At 51.1% G+C, this 19,229-nt stretch overlaps 1 protein-coding gene across 5 annotated transcripts in view; it reads right to left on the reverse strand.

Moving 5' to 3' along the window:
- Positions 1-476: 476 nt before the first annotated feature.
- The window catches only part of RNF144A (ring finger protein 144A), a 115,061-nt gene continuing 96,308 nt past the window's right edge, over positions 477-19,229 (reverse strand). Inside the window, exons 7-10 of one of the 5 annotated variants that reach the window (XM_060027149.1) lie at positions 17,239-17,386; positions 12,645-12,734; positions 8,649-8,845; positions 4,586-4,634 (exon numbers count right to left, since the gene is read on the reverse strand). In XM_060027149.1, the coding sequence (XP_059883132.1) occupies positions 8,651-8,845; positions 12,645-12,734; positions 17,239-17,386 (433 nt within the window). In that variant the 3' untranslated portion in view covers positions 4,586-4,634; positions 8,649-8,650. Of the gene's footprint in view, positions 4,635-8,648; positions 8,846-12,644; positions 12,735-16,305; positions 16,585-17,238; positions 17,390-19,229 lie in introns of those variants that run through there. The other 4 variants (XM_060027148.1, XM_060027151.1, XM_060027150.1 and 1 more) reach the window with 4 other exon arrangements.

The raw sequence follows: 19,229 nt of genomic DNA on the forward strand, positions 1-19,229 counted from the left end.
ATAGCTAGTGGGAACCCGCTGTATGGCACAGGGAGCTCAGCTCGGTGCTCTGGGATGACCTAGATGGGTGGATGGGGGATGGGATGGGAGGGAGGTCTAAGAGGGAGGGGATGTGTGTGTTCGTATGGCTCATTCACTTCGCCATGCAGCAGAAACTAACACAACATTGTAAAGCAATTACACTCCAATAAAAAAAAAAAGATTGTGAAAGCTTTATATGGTGACGAATGGTAGCTGGTCTTACTGTGGTAATCATTTCATAATGTATAAAAATATTGAATCACTATGCTGTACACCCAAAACAATATCCTAGTGTATGTTAATTATTACTCTTTAAACAAACAAACAAAAAAACCCTGTTTTCCCGGTGGTAGAAGTTCCCCTTCCCGTCCACCTCCAATCCTCATAGTATTTTCAATCTTCAAGACAGCAGTCAACTAAGAGCATAAAAAAGATGGAGCCAGACAGGATTTACAAAAGTAACCTGTATTCCAGCCAAAATATCTTTAAAAAGAAATCCCTTCTAAAGGGTGGGGGGGGGGGCAAACTACATAAGACACAATACACTTAAAATATGTATTGAAATTACAAATCAAACTTTTCCATATGATTCCAAAGTACAAAACACAACATTAAAAGGCATTCAAACAGCTCTTTTATACATCACAGTGTTAGTGGCACAAAACGTACTGACATCTCAAAAACACAAACCAAACTTGTTTTTGTTGTTTTGTTTTTACCACCACTTGTCAAATACATAATGTATACATGTGCATGACTCATTCATGCATATTTTTATACAAGATTAAAATACACCCATGGTAAAATGAGCATGGAATGAAGGAAAGGTCGGGTATCTACCCCTCCCTGAAGGCTGTTGGAATCTCGGAAGACAGGATTGTGCCAACCAAGGACGGGGAGACCACGGGCTTTCCACACCCAAACAGCAGGCTCTCCTGGTTAGGATGCGTCCATCATTCTGCTTTAATGCAGCCCCTTCTCTCCAGCAGGCATTTTTGACAATACCAGTCATAACTCTTGTTTGCTTTCATAAGGGCTTGGGTTAATGATAAGGAATAAACAAGCTTTGGCATTTTTTAGAGAGACCTTCAGGAAGCTTTATACATGCAAAATGTTTTCCCTTGATGATTTTACTGTGATTATATACACATCCCGGGGTATTTATTAATCAATGAGAATCTGAGAAATATACAAAAAACCCACCCTGGTTCTTTCCAATCCTCTCATTTTTAAAGACGACCAAGGGAAAATGCTCTCTTCTAATTTGCGAAATAACCTTTAACATTTGTAACATAGGAGAGAAAGATAAAATCATCTTGGAGTAATTTTTGCATATCTGATACTCCCCTTCCCCCGGGAACTGGCCTGGTTGCTAAACCGGTTTTGTGCAATAATATGCTGTAAAGAGAATTTGTTCCCCTTTAAAAAGATGCCAGAGGTGGCGGATATTGGTCCCTCAGCCCGCAGCTCCCCCTGGAGGTGGAGCAGACACTGGTCTGGACAGCCATGCGTGCTGTCAAAGGCTCTGCGCATGCTCAGGTCCTAGGTGGGTCTCTGTCCCGTGAGCATCTACAGAGACGCCTCTGAAGGCGCTGGTCCCCTGTGACGATGGCGAGCTCGGCCGGCCAGGCTGGAGGATGCAGGGCAGGATCAGGCTCAGAGACCAGGCACGGCCGGGGAAACCTCACAGCGTTGTCAGTTACCAAAGGGACTCAGATAACCCCACCGGGACAGGGGCAGAGTCAGCCGTGGTCTGTCTCCATGCTCTTCCACCCCTCCTCCCCAGATTTAAAGGCCTCTAAATGAATACACAGACGTGTGCTTCCAGAGAGTCAGCAGGAAAACCACCTGTAAATGTGTCATTTTTAATTAAGACCAGCTCCTAAGCATCGAATCACCAGGTTTTACTGGGAGGGACCGAAAGGTCAAAACCCAAACCGCGGGCCACCTTCCCACATCCTGTTTACGTCTGACATCAAGCCTGGTTCATACTGCATCCCCACAAACAACGGGATGGCATTCCTCCCTGAAAGAAAAGGAGTCATATGGGGGCGATGCAAGTCTATGTAAGGATCTCAATGCGATCCCACTGGTATCTTTCTAGGGAATAGACAGTTTTCGTTTTGCTTTTACTGAATCAGACTGAGCACTCTGAGGCATGCCTGATGCAAAAACTCAGAGCAAGTAGGTGCCCAGCCGGCCCCAGAATCTCCGGTGTTCCCTACCTGGGTCAAACCATGTGCTATGAGCAGAGGTAAAGGCACAGGGATGGTTGATGCTCTAGATGTGCACGATTTGCCCATGGACTCTTCTAGGAGAGACAAGACAGCCCGACTCGCTAGGAATAAAGGGACCTGAGCACTGACCCAGGGAATGCAACCTTTCCAAAGCCTCTGGTTCCCACCCCAAAGGAGGGGGTACTACTGTATGGACCTCTGTATGCAATGGGCAGTGGTGAGCACAGGCAGGATGACCTGGGATGATGAAGGCCTGCTCCGTGGACCACTGGACATGGGCCACGAGTCTGCTGTATTCCATACGAATTCTAAAGCGCACTCACAGATCATGAAGCCACCTCACGCCTGGGCCGCCAACCTCATCTTCAGGCCTCCTGGAGCTGTCACTCTCTCCAGAAAAGCCATTCTACCTCCAGGGCCGATCAAAACGTCTCAAACTGCAGAGACCTAGTGCCCAGGCTTCATCCAAAAAGATGGTCCCAGGCATGTTCTTATTGTTACTGAGTTTTCAAACTGCAATTATAAGGAGGATTTTTTGCATGTAATTTTGACACAGACTGGGTTCCTAAATGGCTTCGGTTTCAAAAAGAAAATCAATACTAGAGGGGAAGAGTGAGGTGAGCCTGTTTCTCCTAACTGATGAAATGTTAAGAAATAAAGACATTTCTCTATGGGAAGGTAAACCAGGACCTGAGACAGGTACCCAATTGCAGAAGTCAAGGATATAAAACACCACCACACTTTACAAATGTGCTTGCCACAAGCAAACAACTGAGATAAAAGTCAGGTTTTGTTTTCATTTTACTCCTTTGTGGAATGCTTAGTAAGTTTAAAAAAAAAGTTCCACCATGATAAATCTACAACATTTGCCTTTCTACTATGTTTAGAAGTCCCAAGTTGGATGCAATCAGTTTGCTCTTTAAAAGCCATTATTAAAGTCAACTTTCTGTAAAGGACACACTGTCCAAAGGCAATTGATGGAGTTCCGTGTGTCTTACTGATCCGGGCATCCTGCTGCCATGGTAATCGACACACACAGCCTGTAAAAGACCAATCCAAATAACTAAGTGAAATGGAAGATTTTTTTCAGCAGGGTAAGCAACAGGATTTGGAACTAAGATGATTTCTCCAAATTAGCTTAGTCATTACAAAAACTGTGAACATCCGGAAGCTTCTCCCCCAGCCCCTGGGAGTCCCCCAGCCCTGATAGGAGGCCCCCCTTCTGGGCATCAATGTCACTATTTGCTTGGTTTTGTCTGCTTGAGGAGACTGAGGCTACGGCCAAACCACAGGGATTCTCAGCAGAACTATTTCCAAGTAAAACATTTGGTTTCTGAAGACATGAAAAAATATTTACTGATACTTGGGTGAAAAGAGAGGAGTCCTGTGAGCTGAGCTGAATCACCAGAGAGAGAAAGACAAAAGGCAAACCTAAGGATGGGCATGTCCCTTCAAATGCATCCGTGTTTTCAAAGAAATGCAATGATACAGGAAACACGTTGATAACAGTACACAGCTTACAGCATCCAAAAAGTCTCCACAAGTTTCAAGAAAAACACAAAGAGCGCATAAGGCTTTCTAAATCTCCTGAAAAGTGGCCGAGCCAGAAAGGTCATTTAACCATAACTTCTTAAAATGCACATTTCAAGAAAAGGCATAGGATGGTTTCAATGCACCTTGTTGATTTTTCACTACTCAGTTGGGAAAAAAAAAAAAAAAAAAAAAACCTTCTAAAAAGGATTTTACTAAATGCCATTAGTAATAAAAAGAGTTGTCATAAACAGAGTGCTTTTCTCAAGTCAGAACACTTGGATTCTGTCTGAAGTGAGATGCGATCCTTAAAAGACTGCTTCTCTCAGCAACGTGGCGCCAGCTTGAAGCCAAGGAGGAGACGGACAACATTCTGCGAGAGAAGGTCTCCTAAGCAACACCAGACGTTCCTAGTCTACCACCACCTGGTGGTCCATACAGCAGCTCCCTTGTCAAGTCTGCAGAGACAGCCTCTGTGGGACGTGCCCCACCCATGCCAGCCTTGCCTCCCCCACGCCGGGGTGACTGCACCTGGGGCCTCCGCCAATGATCTGATATCAGTCCCTGAAATCACGGCATCCGGCGTGACACTGTGAAGCTCAATGGGGCACATAAGGCAAGAAACATGTTTAGTGAGAGGGGGACGGCGGGGTGGGGATGGGAGAGAACCACGCTTCCCGGAGGTGGGGTCTTGTTCCAGCATCACGCCTTCCTCTAGGTGGGTAGGGGGTCGTCGTCGCCTTTACTGCACTTGCACTTGCAGCAAAGTACAAACGGAGTGGCCAGGAGCAGGAAAGGTGAAGCCACCAAGAGCAGGAGCCCAAATCCAGCAAAAATGCCCACAACCTGCAAGAAGGAAACAGAGGAGCAGAGGGTAAGTTGGCTGATCTGCAAGTTCAATAGCTAAAGTATAAACCACACAACATCCACGCATCCATCATCCACCCACCTATATCCACCCATCTGTCCATCCACCCACCTATATCCACCCATCTGTCCATCCATCCATCTGTACCCACCCAACCATCCAACTACCCATCCATCCATCCATCTGTCCACCCATCCATCCACCCACCTATATCCACCCATCTATCCATCCATCCATCTGTACCCACCCAACCATCCAACTACCCATCCATCCATCCATCTGTCCACCCATCCATCCACCCACCTATATCCACCCATCTATCCATCCACCCACCTATATCCACCCATCTGTCCATCCATCCATCTGTACCCACCCAACCATCCAACTACCCATCCATCCATCCATCTGTCCACCCATCCATCCACCCACCTATATCCACCCATCTGTCCATCCACCCACCTATATCCACCCATCTGTCCATCCATCCATCTGTACCCACCCAACCATCCAACTACCCATCCATCCATCCATCTGTCCACCCATCCATCCACCCACCTATATCCACCCATCTATCCATCCACCCACCTATATCCACCCATCTGTCCATCCATCCATCTGTACCCACCCAACCATCCAACTACCCATCCATCCATCCACCTGTCCACCCATCCATCCACCCACCTATATCCACCCATCTATCCATCCATCCCTTCATCCACGCATCCATCATCCACCCACCTATATCCACCCATCTGTCCATCCATCCATCTGTATCCACCCAACCATCCAACTACCCATCCATCCATCCACCTGTCCACCCATCCATCCACCCACCTATATCCACCCATCTATCCATCCATCCATCTGTACCCACCCAACCATCCAACTACCCATCCATCCATCCATCTGTCCACCCATCCACCCACCCACCTATATCCACCCATCTATCCATCCATCCCTTCATCCACGCATCCATCATCCACCCACGTATATCCATCCACCTATCCATCTATCCATCCATTTTACACACAACATCCACCCATCTTTCCATACATCTTTCATCTCTCCATCTACTCGTCCATCCACCCATGTGTGTTTCCATCATCTACCACCTGTATCATCCATCCATCAATCCATTTAGTCATCCACTCATCACCCATCCGTCATCCATCTATCCAGCATCCACTCACCTATCCATCCATCCATCCATCCATATTTCCTTCCCTTCCCTTCCTTCCTTTCACTCCCCCTTCCCTTGTTTCCTTTTTTCTTCCTTCCCCTTCTCTTCCCTTCCCTCCTTCCACCTAAATACCCAAACATCCATCCAATTATACATCCAGTTAACCAACAAGCTTCCTCCGAGCCAAAGGCTGTATTAGCGGTGGCAAACACAGAGGCACATTAGATCTTGGCTCTCAAGGACCACCCAGTCTGGTGGAAAGAGACCATGACTACAACTGATAATAATACATTTTACAAAAACTGCCATTGGGTTCCAGGGTGTAAAGGGAGCCCAGGAGCCAGACACCTACATTAGCCAGGGGCAGGAGACTTTGCGTGCAATGGGAAACGGTTGAGATTATAAGGGTTATGAGGACGTGGGTGGTAAATAAAAATGAGTGGGATAAGGCATTCCAGGTGGGAGAACAGAAAGGCACAGGCGTGGTGCATTAGGGGGTGACCAGACCTGTGTTATCCCTGGAGTTTAAAACCCAACATTTACTGCTACGAATTTTGATTTTTTTAAAAAACATATGTTTACCCCTAGGTATGAGTAAATACCGAAGGAAGTAAGCCTCAAATGTAGACATACTGTCATTCAAATCAGACAGTGAGGCTGGACAAAGAAGCAAGGGGGGTGGTTCTTTAACTGGTCCCCCCTCCACCAGCTGCTGGAGTCCAGAATCGGAATCTGAAGGTGGAGCTCGTCCGCCACCTAGTGTTCAGAGCGATAAATACATGAACCCCTTGGGCTCATGGTTCTAATCCTGACTCAGTGTGTTCACCTCTCTGGGCTTCAGTTTTCTCAATCATAAAATAAGCAGATAAAGTAAAAGATCTCCAAGAGCTAGTATCAGCTCTGAAGTATGAGGCTACGCTGCAGCATCACAGCAGTGTGAATGAAAGCGCACCCTTAGATTTTGCTGGAAAATCATCTCACACACACACACTCTCACACACACACACACTCTCACACACACACACACACACCGTGTTGTGTTTCTAAATTAGATTGTGCCTATGCTCAGAATCTGTGTTTTCTGCCGCCTGGCTGAGTGCATTTGTCTGAACATAATGTCAACGGTGGAATCACGCGGTGTGGACTCAGATCGTGCTCTGTTAAAATCACGCACGCAGATATTTCAGAATACATAAAACCCCCCAGGAAGGCATCACCGACCTGCAGGGCATCTTGGATAACCTCAACCACCTGGGACACTTTCTCAGTCTCTAGGGAGCCAGGGACTCTTGCACCAATAACACACCAAAATCCTTCACCAAATGCTCACATTCTTGGTCAATAAGACCCCATCTTCATTTTCACTCAGGCTATCTTGTCTCTTTCTTTGCATGCCATTGAACAAGCGATGTTACCCAGTGGGTCCCAACTGGTGATGGGAGGATACAGGTATTGTCAGAGGGAAGTCAGCCAACAGTAAAGAATGAGACAGGAAGCAAATACCTCACAACAAAAATAATCACTTCGTGAGCATCTTATAAGTACGTGTCAGGCAGAAATGATATACTGTAGGAAGACAGAAGGATAAAGAAGGAATCACGGTGAAACGAGGATCATTCCTACTGGCAAACCCTGATTTGAAGGAGCGGCTAAGCAGTCAGACAGTTTCTCAAGAGGTACACTCATTCGGAGCAGGACACAGTTTGTGTGACCACCATGAGCCCCTGCACACAGCCTGGTGGCTCTGCCTTAACCAATGTCCAATATGTGTTTATAGGATGAACCAGTTCAATGGAATCTAGTAGCTTCTGAATCCTCTGGCCCCAGAGAGTTCTGTGACAAAACCACTCCAGGGCTTGGGAACACTAACCCAAGTCAAAGAGATGGTGAGATGAACGGGACACATTTAATTCACTGAAACTTGGCATTGGACACAGCCTGGGTGTCTGCTGTGCCCAGGCCTGCATGCGCAGAGGCCGGGCCACTGGCCGAGGGCTGTGCTGGGGTATATGGGGGCTGCTCCCATGTCTCTTTCCAGTTCTCCATCCAATGACATCACCTTGGCAACTTGAAACAGCCATCCTGGGGGTGCTGACGCCGCCCCGCCCCCTGCCGCCCCATGGCCAGTTGTTGAATATCCTCACTGCGCTGGCCCTGTGTGTGTTCTGAGGCAGGGGATGAATGAGCTAAGGGGGCCGGTGGCAGCTGCGTCGTCTACATGGAACATTTACCGATTGCTCCCACTGCAGTCCTCCTCGCCCCACCACAGAGCCCCTCTTTTCTCTGCTTCATGAATATCTGCCGTTCTGGATTGGATAGAGTGCGAGAGAGTTAGGGTCTGCTTTTGTCCTCTGAGAGAATGGGTTCTCCTGTTGGGAGGAGGAGGTGGATGCAAATAATGAAAAACTTCTGCCCAAAAACAGAGTCAGGACACTGAAAACAGCCCCAGGAGAGGCGTCAGGACCCGCAGGGGTCAGACAGGTGGAGATAGGGGCCTGATAAGGGAGACACGGGAAGCTGTCTCTGAGGATGGGATCGCGGAGCTGCTGTCTGCAGGAGAAGAACCCCAGCAGGGAACGTTAAGACGGCTACCCGTGCAGTGAGCCTGGGAGTAGCGTTCAGGGAGCAGGAAGGAGGTGATGTGGCCGGAGTGGAGGGGTGCTGCGGGGAGTGCTGGGGGCGGCCCAGGTCTTTTGCTCAGAAGATACGGAAGCTGGGGGTGTGCTTCCCGCCATGAGGGAGACCTGGAGAAGGAGGCGATCTTGAGGGAAAATCTAAACTTCTGTTCGCGCCTGTGCTAGCTGAAATGTACCGTTAGACGTCCAAGTGGAGATGGCCAGCAGCCAGGTAGGCACGAAGCTGTGAGTTCGGTGGGGCCGCCAGGACGGAAACCGAAGTGAGGCAGACATAGCCTTGCAGTCCCGGGGGGCCGTGGGCTCTAGGAATGCACACAGAGGGCTGACACGACGTCCCCTCCCTGCCGTGGTCACAAGCGCTGGTCCCACCTGCCTATAAATGTAGAATAATGAAACCACGGTTGACCCTGGATAATGATCCAGTCCAATGTTCTCATTCCACCAATGCAACATCTGTGGCCAAAGAGCGATTCCAAAGGCCCCAGCACTTAAGACAGAGAGGACTGGGCGTCTAGTTCAAGTACAAGACACAACTTGCGTGTATTTTCCTGAGCGTAGTGAAAAACACCCTCAGAACAGGTCACTGCGCGAGGCCCCTGCCCTGTAGCCTGGCCTCGGGGGGGCTGAGTGAGGACAGCTCCACCACGTGTGAACACAGGCATCAGCAATCAGCCGCGTGTGAAATGCCACCCTCGGGCTAAGTGAGCTCTCTCTTTACAGGGAGGTGGGTCTCCTGCTCAGAAGAAAAGGAAGAGCCAGTGTGGGTGCGACTCCCCCTTGTCAGGTGTTGGCCTCCTAAGGAAGAAGATTTACTTGACTGAGAAAGAAATGCCGCCCTTGTCTCTTACGCACGATGGCTGGAACAGCGCCGGGAAAGGCAGGGGCCGCCGCACAACAAGCGTGTTTCCAGAGGTGTTCACGAGGGCAGGTGGAAGGCCCGGGTTGTGAGCCCTCAGTGTGGTCAGGGAAGGGGGCAGAATTAGGACGTGCAGAGCTGGGCATGGACAAGACAGGGAGAGACAGGGGTGGGTGATGAAGACCAGGACAACAGCGGGGCCACAGCGGGGCCAGGGAGAGGGACACAGCACAGCTGGGGGCTTGCGTCCCGAAGGCCAGTGAGTGACGAGGAGAAAAAGAGGAGGGGCTGTGGAGGGAGACCCAGAGTCAGGCCATGGAACGGGGGCCTGCCCGCCATCCCAGAGCACCTGGACATCAGCGCCTACTATGACGTCCGGGCGCTAGGAAGACACTGAATGCAATTTTCCTGAGTAAATTGATGGAAGATAATCAAACCTGCATTTCTGCTTAAGAGATTTGGTGATAAATGCAAAGTGAAACTCCACTCGCGGATCACTGACGAAGCAGATGATGAACGTGCCCTGAGCCAGAGCCCGTCTGAGGGGTAAGGGAATGGAGGCCACCAATCGGATGGAGAGCCAGGCGACTCACAAGGGAAGGGAGGCCTTTCCCAGCTTCCACGTGGATGCTTTACCTCCAAAAGCAAATTACGAGAGTGCAAGTTCCTTTCAGTAATGGAGGTTCTGTATCATGTGCTGGGAGGCGGTTCTAACTATGAAAACTGAAGGCTTAAGAGCGAATTGGTCTTGTGATTGCACACGAATGTCTGCTCTGGGCGGGGCTCTTCCACTGCACACCATGTCCCTCGCTAATTCCCAAGCCTCTGGCCTTCGTTCCTGGTTTATATGTCACATGCTTTGCTAGCTTTTGTGACTCCCTTACTTTCCTTCTGACACTGCTCGCTCATATTTTATTGTTTACCCCAAATCCAATACTAATGTGTGGACATCTGTCTACAGCCCTGTGTGTCTCCAGGGTTCCTCACACCCCAAGGAAGAGACCCCTGCACCCCGAGTGCCTTTGTTCAATTCCACCAGCACCAAGAGGGGCCTGAGATCGGGGCGGAGGGGGGGGGGCTTCCTTTGTCCATGTGGCTCCAGGGGTGACTCAGAGCTGGCACTCAGCAGGTGCCCCTGGCAGGTGCCGACCGACGATGCTGAGAGAGGCTGGTGGGAGGTGCCCCCAGGATCCTTCCTCAACAACAGGGGAGGCTACGGACCCCCATCCAGGCTTCTGCATTTCTCAAGGGCCCGTTCTCTAAATGACTGTTACCAGGAACTGCAACTGTTCCAGGACCCCAGGAACACGTGACTCACTCCCGCGGATAAGCAGGCACGAGGGCTGAGGTGTGAGCGCCCAGCCCAGCCTTGCTATTGGACAGGGTCTCCACAGCTCTCACACTCTCCTGGGAAGCTTGCCGTGCTCTTAGGGAGCTCAGACCACATGGAGAGACAGCTCCTTATGCAGAAAGAGGGCCTTTACAGAGGGAATCAGGTTAAAATGACATTACCAGGATGGGCCCTGATCCATTATGACTGCTGTCTTTATCCATCGGGAAGTTTGGACACAGAGACAGATGTGCAGAGAGAAAGATGAAGTGCTGGAGAGGCGCACCTGGGAGCTAGGACTGCAGGGAACGACCAGGGGCCGGAAGAGGCAGGCGGGGCCCTCCTGCAGGTTTCCGAGGGAGCCCTGCCCACACCTCGACTCCAGACTCCTGGCCTCTAGAACCGCGAGGGTGTCTATTTCTGTTGTTTGGGGTGCTTTTTTTACACAGCAGAGGTGGAGGGGCGAGCACTGGAGCTGGCCGTACTGGCCAGGAGGACGAAATAAAATGCAGCTAAAATCCACTCTCCACGCTGCGGTCGGCAGACTGGCCCTCGGGCCAGATCTGGTCCGCGGTCCGTTTTGTTTAGTTTGGTTCTTACAACTTTATGGAGCTATAACTCACATACCTCACAACTCACCTATTTACTGCACAGTTTGATGGTTTTTAGTGCACTCAGAATTGTGCAGCCTTCACCACAGTCAATGCTACCACCTGATTGTTTAAAGCGTTTTCCTGGAATGCAGCCACGGGCCTTTGCTGGCCTACTGGCTGCGGCAGCTGCTTCCCTACCAGGCAGAGCTGATAGTTGCAACAGAGACCTTATGGCCTGCAAAGCCAGGACCGTCTACTGTCCGGCCACCTGGGGGCTCATCAGCCCTGCCACGTGGTCTGCAGTGAGGATCACCGAAGAAGCACACTTACGGGTGGTCTCCTTCTATTCCCACAAAACTGCCTGAGTCTCGGTTCCTGCATCTCCCAGACCGCCTGCTTCAAGGCTGTGCTGAGAAATGCCGACAATGTGGTAATGGTCGGAGCCCATCAAGGCTCTTCCCTGTACCCAGGAGCTGGCGCACACCTGAGTCCTGCCTGCAGCTCCCCTCGGTGGGCTCCCCCCGTGCCCAGAGCACACCCCGAAGATCGCACCTCATTCTGCAAAGCCCATGGGGTCAACTCTGATCATCTCTGACCACTGCTGCCTCCTGGTCCCCATGGACCTTTATGCCATAGTTCCTCCCATCAGCCCATCTCCGTTCCCCCCTGCTTGCACTGTCTCCTCTGCCTTGTCCCACCTACTCCCATGGCCGGCTCCCCAACACTCAGTGCTCAGTCCTAAAGCAACACCTCCAACAAGCCTTCCCAGCCACACCATCTAAAAGACCCCTCCCCAGTCACACCTCCCCTGTAGCTGAATTCACATCATATATATATACGTTATCTGTCCCTACACGGAATGTGGGTTCCATCAGAGAAGGATGCATCTATCTTATTCACTGGAGTACTCCCAGCTCCTAGAATACTGCCAGGCACACAATAGGAAATAAATACGTGTTGAAAGTATGAATAACCGCACCAGCTGCACAGACATCATCACCCAGGGACCTTTCCATTCCTTCCCTCTTACCCTTCTCTGTGACTAATTTGCTCACCTGGGAGCCTCTATGGACAGCTCTTCCATTAAAGGCCATGCAAGGACTGACTAAGCACAGTGGGTCATTACCAAGGTCGAGAGTAGGTGCAAGCAATGGAAAGCCTGATGTTGAAGCATCATCAGGGGCTAAGCGTGGTGCATATTTATTCCAGGCCTACTGAAAGCATCATCTTGGTCCAGGAAAAATTCAGGCAGGAACCCCATTTACTAGCTGTTTTTCTATATAACAGACCTTTGACCAACCGGCAAGTCTCCTGGAAACCCCACACACATGTACACACACACTCTCTCCCCCTCTCCCCCAGAGGTCAGAGTGTGAGGTGAGCGGCCTCCTACCTGTGTCCGATGCCAGATGACAGATGCCCTGGAATGACCCAGCTTGTTCCTGCAGGGCCCTTTATCATAATGGATCAGAAGGAAGTCATCCTGAGAAGGAAGGGAAAAAACAGGGGTGGGTGGGACAGTCCTCTCTGTTCAGTGAATGAGTCCTGCCTGGTCCCAGTTTCTTTTTTTAAAGCTCTGATTGGGGATGTGAGAGAATGAGGACAACAGCAGAGGAAGAACGTACACCCAGAGGGAGCTGCTGCCACCCCAGGTCCCTGTGAGTCCCCAGGCTCTCCATCCTCCGTGGAGCGTCCCCGACAGACTGCTCACGGGCCACTAGAGGGAGCCCTGCTCCAGCTTCGGTCTCTGCGGCAGCCTGGCTCCCCCACCCCCACCCCCGCCGGGCTCAGGGACTCTGTGCTGATGCAGGACTTCTGTACAAGTAGGTCAGAGCCCCCTGCTGCTCCACGAGCTGCCCCCAGCCCTGGCTGTGCTTTACTCCCCACGAGTCTCTGCTTGTGCATCTTCCCGCCACCCTGGCAGGATTATTCCGGGATGCAATGACTTCCTTTATGTCTGGTCCATCCTCCTCGCCCTGAAAGTCCTTCCTCTCAGCTCAGACCAAGAAAATGTTCTCAGTACTCAAGAGGAGACCCACCCTCCACCTCGGACTGTCTAGAAGTGAGAGACAGCTCGAGGGAACATCCTGCACCCTACCACCTCCAGGTGTCCTCACGTCCCACCTCCATCTCCAATCACCTTCCCCTGACAACCTTCACCAGACCGTCAGGTTCTTGGAGCCGGGACCCTGAGCTGATGTCAGCCTCTGTCACCACGTCCCCGGCTCGGTGCGCGGCCCCCAAACCTCAGCGAGCAGCGACCGAGGAACAGGAGTGCGTTTTCTGGACAAAGCCCTCTGCTTCTCCCTGTACAGGAGGCGCCATTTTCTCTCCTATCGTCCATGAAAAGGACCAGCTCAGTAAACAGCACAGAGAGAGGCTGATGCTGTGTGTTCACTTAACTGAGCCTGTAAACAGAGCCTCTTTCTGAGAAAAGGGGAAATAAGCACAAGGCCCAGCGTGTCTGAGGCGGGAAGTCACTCCTCCGAGGGCCGGGCAGAGCCGGGGGCGGTGGTGTCCTTTGGTCCTTAGCGGCCCCGCTGGGTGGTCCGCCCAGGGAGCCTCCAGTCTGATGATTTTATAGGTCGGCCTCGTGGAGCCTGAACACACGCTGGAGCATCAGGAAATCCTGGCTTTCTGGGGGTTGTGGCGAGGGCCCAGACGGCCACCCCCCGACTCACCCCCTGTCCTAGACCCTCATCTGTCCAAGGAAGCACAGGCGCGGGTGAACACACGCCTCTTCTGGCTGGAGCTTGTCCTCTCTGGGGCCATTTCTGATGACTTCTGTCCACGGAGACGCTCTGTTCCTCGAACTCCTAATTCTGTTTTCTTTCACCCACACACCACGGATAGTCACGTCCCACTTTAAGCCTCATTTTCCCAGGCTGCCTCTCACGGCCTTGCTCTGTAGACTCCTAACAGCCTTTGGATTTGTTTTCTGAAACGCAAGCTGAGCTGCTCTGCGTGACCCAGCTGAAAAGTCTTCAGGGCTCTCGCCTGGCAAAGCTGGACAAACCCGGGGACTGCACGTTACAGTCCCTGGGGCCGCCTGGGGAAACGCGGATCCTGACTCTGGGTCGGGGGGCGGGGGGGGGTACCCAGGTCACAGATGCCCCACGTGGCCCTCATCAAGCTGCTGTTGGACCAGTGTTTGGGGGGCACGAGCCCCCGTGCCAGAGGTCCAGCTGTAGCTCGGCACGGAGACCCTGGTCACGTTACCCGCCTCGGCCAGACACAGACCACGTACAGCCCACATCCTTCCTGACCACGTCCTGTCCTCTGGAGGTGACCCGTCTCCCACATTCTGCCCTCTGCCTGGTCGGCTAACTCCATAGCTGTGCCCACACCCCACTCCCACCCCAGACCCAGTGACCCGCCCCGGAGGGGCTGCTGGGGACTCCACACCAGCCGTCCTGTAGCACTGTGCTCACGAGGACCAGGTGCTACTAGGGGCTTCTCAGTCGAGAGGTCACCAGCCCCTCAAGGTCACGGATTTTGCCAGTGGCATCCTGGCAGCCCAGGCCTCCATGCGGAGTTGAGTTGCCAACACTCACGGCATGCTTCCTGAGCAAAACAAAAGCCTTCTCCCTAACAAAAGCACTCCAAGTTGCTTTTACAATATAAAAGTGATTTCATCGTGACTTTAAGTTCCTGGATGAAGCCCTTGGGTATACCCACCGCAGGGCCTGCCAGGAACCTAGGTGCGTGGTGAGAGTGAATGTTTCCCTTACATTGTTCAGAGAAGCCTCATCAAGCTTCTGGGTGGAAGCAGAAACAATGGTGCTGGCGAAAGAGAGCACGGTGGACCAGATGCTCGCAGATAACAGTGAATTCCTCAGAGCAGCTCCACCACGGAAGGTGTGAGACTTCCTGTCCTACTCTGGCTGACAGTGACTGGTCGTACCCAAGCTGTTGGGTCTTGGGGTCTGAAAGATCAGAGAGTGGATGCCGAGTCCGTTCCTCACTCCTTCGGTGCTTTGGGGAAAGGTGGTTAACCTTCCTGGACTGCTTCTTAAAGTCAGGAAACAATCATTCCACCTCTCACAGAAGGAGCGCCCGTATGAAACAACAGGGCTGTGCAGCGCAAGTCACAGATAGGCTAACCTTCAGCCCACGTAAGCATCACTTCATAAATAGGGACCATTTACCACCAACTCCAAAAACGATAGAAGGCGAGCGGGTCCCTTCCGTCTGTAAGCGGTGAATGTTGGGCCCGCAGGGGCAGCAGAGAAGCAGTGCAGTCCTGGGCCTCACGGGTGAGGGCGGGGCCTGGCGGGGGGGGCAGGGGCAAGGACGAGAATGGAAAGAATCACCCTAAGATGACTGATAACTCCGGGAGGTGTACGTGCCCAGGAGCCGGTGCTCGGAGAGGAAAATTCCCGAGAGGAGGGAAGGGGGCCGTGTAAGCCCCTCCTCCGTCTCAGAAGCTCTGCTGCTTCCAGACACACGTTCACACACTTGCCCTAAATCACGGCTACTGTCCTTGATTGACCGCTGCAGAGCAGACCCCCTGTCCCTCAGGGTCTGTTTTCTGTGGTCACAGGGTCACTTTTCAGCAGCTCATCACCTACAGAGGAAAACAGGCCACCCTTGGCCCCAAGGACACTGACCTTCAAGGAGGAAATTGCCCTGTGCTACCTCTGTCCCTGGTCCGGGCAGAGTCAGGACACAACGGGGCCTCTGGCCGGCAGGGACTGTGCTTTAGAGCCAAGTCAGATGGACACACAGACGGACAGAGAGGGTGTCTCTCCAGAGACCAGAGCAGAGAGAGAACAGCTTTGGGCTCAAAGGGGACAGACCTCGGGGAGGTCACGGTAGCAGGGGAGGTCACAGCAGAAGCAATGCTCCCTCTGGAAATCTGTGTCTGTCCATTTCTAATACTTCTCCCAAAAAATCTACCAGGAGATTTGATAACATGAGGTAAAACTGGCATTTCATTTCCTTCCCCCTTTAGGAAAAGTTGATAAGGAATTGCAAATTGCAGGCCAGACTTTAGATAATATAACATAATTTAATAATCAGTTTTCAAAAAAAAGAAATACAGTAAAATGCAACTTACATATATATTTATATTATGTATAATACAGGGAGACTATATATAGCCTATATATGATATATAGAGACTATATATTTGGACTATATATATAATTATATATACGATAAATAAAGAAACTACACACATAAAGCCTCTGACGGCCCTGAAGACTTTTTAAGGCTTCAGACATCATTCCAAACAGCAGAGACAGCGCAGGGCACACTGGGGAGACGGTGGCCGTATGAGGCCAGAAACTGCCATCCTGCCAGACGGCAGAGGGTCTGTATGTTCTTCTGCCCTGCAGGTGACACGAGGGTCACTAAAGTAACTGCCCCGCGCCCAGCATCCGCGGTCCCCTGCCTCCATCATCCTTGCTATTCCAGTAACGGCCCCTGCTATGGACTGTTTGCATTCCCCCAAATCCCTGTGTTGAAGCCCTGACCTGCAGTGTGATGGTGTTTGGAGGTGGGGCTGCTGGGAGGTGTTTAGGTTCAGAGGAGGTCATGAGGCTGTGGCCCCCGTGATGGGATTCGTGTCCTTCTAGGAAGAGGAAGAGAGTCCAGAGCTCCCTCTCTCTGCCAGGTGAGGCCACAGCGGAGGCGGCCGTCTGTACACCAGGAAGCGGCTCCAGAACCTGAGGACGCCGGCGCTGACCTCAGACGTCCTGCATCCAGCACGGAGAGACCAACGTCTGTTGTTTCAGCTCCCCGATGTGGGGAGATGCTGAGATCCTACCCACCCCTTTAACACCCAGGCTGAAGCCCAGTCTGAGCTGACCCTTCGCTCCCAGGGCTCCTGCACAAACTCCCATCTTTTGATACCACTGCATCCAGGGAGCTCACATTACCATAAATACGCACAGAGAAAACGCCTGACAGTGTAACTTCAGTGAAGCGGCTGGCACACGCCTCCGGCTTCAGCCTGACCCCCAAAGCCCCCGCCGCGTACTCACGTCCAGGGACTCGAGGCAGTACCAGCAGAAGGCGTGCTTGCAGTTCTTACACATCATCTGTGCGCACCCTTCATCCCGCTCGATGTAGACCTTGCACTTGGGGCAGCGTTTGATGGGCGCGTCGTCCTCCTCCAGTTGGAAAGTGGAGCTGCTGAAGGAGAAGCTGCATCAGGGCTGTGCTCAGAGGGCCAGAGGGCCAGGAGACACCTGCCAGCACAGGTTAACCCTGGAAGCACTAGCTCAAATAGAGGGACTGAGGTCACCTGTGAAATATGTTGAAACCAAAGAGACTCGAACTCTGGAAAACAATCACCGAAAAACTGTGAAGCAGCCAGTTTGGCTTGGGGAAAAGAAAAAGCAAGATCAGCACATGTCTAAATTTAGACGTGCACAGACAAACCAAAGAAAATAGGGCAAAAGGCTTAGAATGGAGGTCTCTGAATAATGGGATTATGGTCGAATTTTATGCCCTTATTCATATAATTGTGTACTTTCCTAAGGGTTGGTAACACATGGTATGTTCTTTGCCATTATCAGAAAAAAATATTAAAACACACACACATACACACAAATCGCTTATTAAGATCTACTTGGCTTGTCTGTACAAAACTGTTTTCCTGAGAGGTCTGAGCAGGCCCACAGGGGTGAGCATGGTGGCATTTAAGCTTGGGGTCAAGTGCAGCTCATCTGCACACTGGCGGGGTGGCAACCTCTCTGAGGCCCAGCCTTCTGGTCAGTGTGAGTGTGACAGATGGGGTTATGCATGTGTGAAGGGCAAAGGGCAGTGCAGGCCTGTGTGAAGTGCCCAGTAAACGGCAGCAATGATTCTATGCTGTTCATAACAAGACGGCCTAGGTATCTTTTTAGGTTGACTGTAGAACGATGTCCATCCCATGCTATTCATCTTAAAAGACAGCTAAAAATATGGAATCATCTGGAAAAGGAAGCCACCAAGGGCAGTCATCGCTGATTATGGGGCACGTACTGCTTGAACTCACTGCAGCTACTCAACGTCACCAGGAGAAAAGTGACTTCCCATTGGGATGAGCAGCCTTTTCAGAACCTAATGCATTCGTGAGTATAAATTCACTGCAAGTGAGCAAATTCTGGCATCCTGAGTAAATTCTGGCTGAAGGATCTTCCATAAGCATCGTAGTGAATGTCAGCCCTAATTATGTCATCGCTTTACACGGTTGTCTGAGGATCAGTGAGCTTCCGAACAACTGCAGTCTCAGGGTTTTCCTAAGCTCGAGGCTCCTACACCGTGGGGCACGTGCCCCAGCTTAATAGCTTCTTGTTTCGTTCACTAGTACAAGGTGACCAGGTAAGACGACCTGGAAGGAAGCAGTATGTCCTCGTAGTCAGGGGGTCTGGAGACAGACATGCAAGCCCTAGCTGGGCTGTGTACATACTATCAGTCTCCACGTCTGCAGACATGAGGCAAACTGCATCCGTCTCAGAGCGGGTGATGAAGATGTAAAGAGTTTCTCTGTGCTGAGCACATAGAACCCAGCACGTATATAGTAATCACTCAATAAATGCTAGTTGTTAGTAATACTATTACTGAAAGATAATACAACTGTAGCTCAAATTCATCTCTAATTTAACAGCAAACTGCGGACCAGCCTGGCTGCACAGAATGAGATTTACAATGAAGCAGGGCTGTCATAACACGTGCAGGTACCTCCATGGGGATGGGCAGGGGCCAGCCATGCACAGACGCTAGCTGCCTCCTTCTGGAATGAGCTTGATTTCTAACAAAGGCCAAAAGTCAGGAGGTACCAAGTCCCGTGATTAAGGTTGACTATCAGGTTAGAAAACGTTGTTTTGATTTGAAAGCCAGGTGTGACCTTAAAATAATGAAACCAATTTTCTCATGTGACTCATAAACTAATTTTGAAGGAAATGCCATGAACAGAGGCCACGTTAGTGGAGAGTGGAAAGCGCCTCTCAGGGAGACTTTTCAAGCAGAAACAGTTAAAATATGTAAG

The sequence above is a fragment of the Delphinus delphis genome, chromosome 12, assembly GCF_949987515.2.
Source record: "Delphinus delphis chromosome 12, mDelDel1.2, whole genome shotgun sequence".
Lineage (NCBI taxonomy): Eukaryota > Metazoa > Chordata > Mammalia > Artiodactyla > Delphinidae > Delphinus > Delphinus delphis.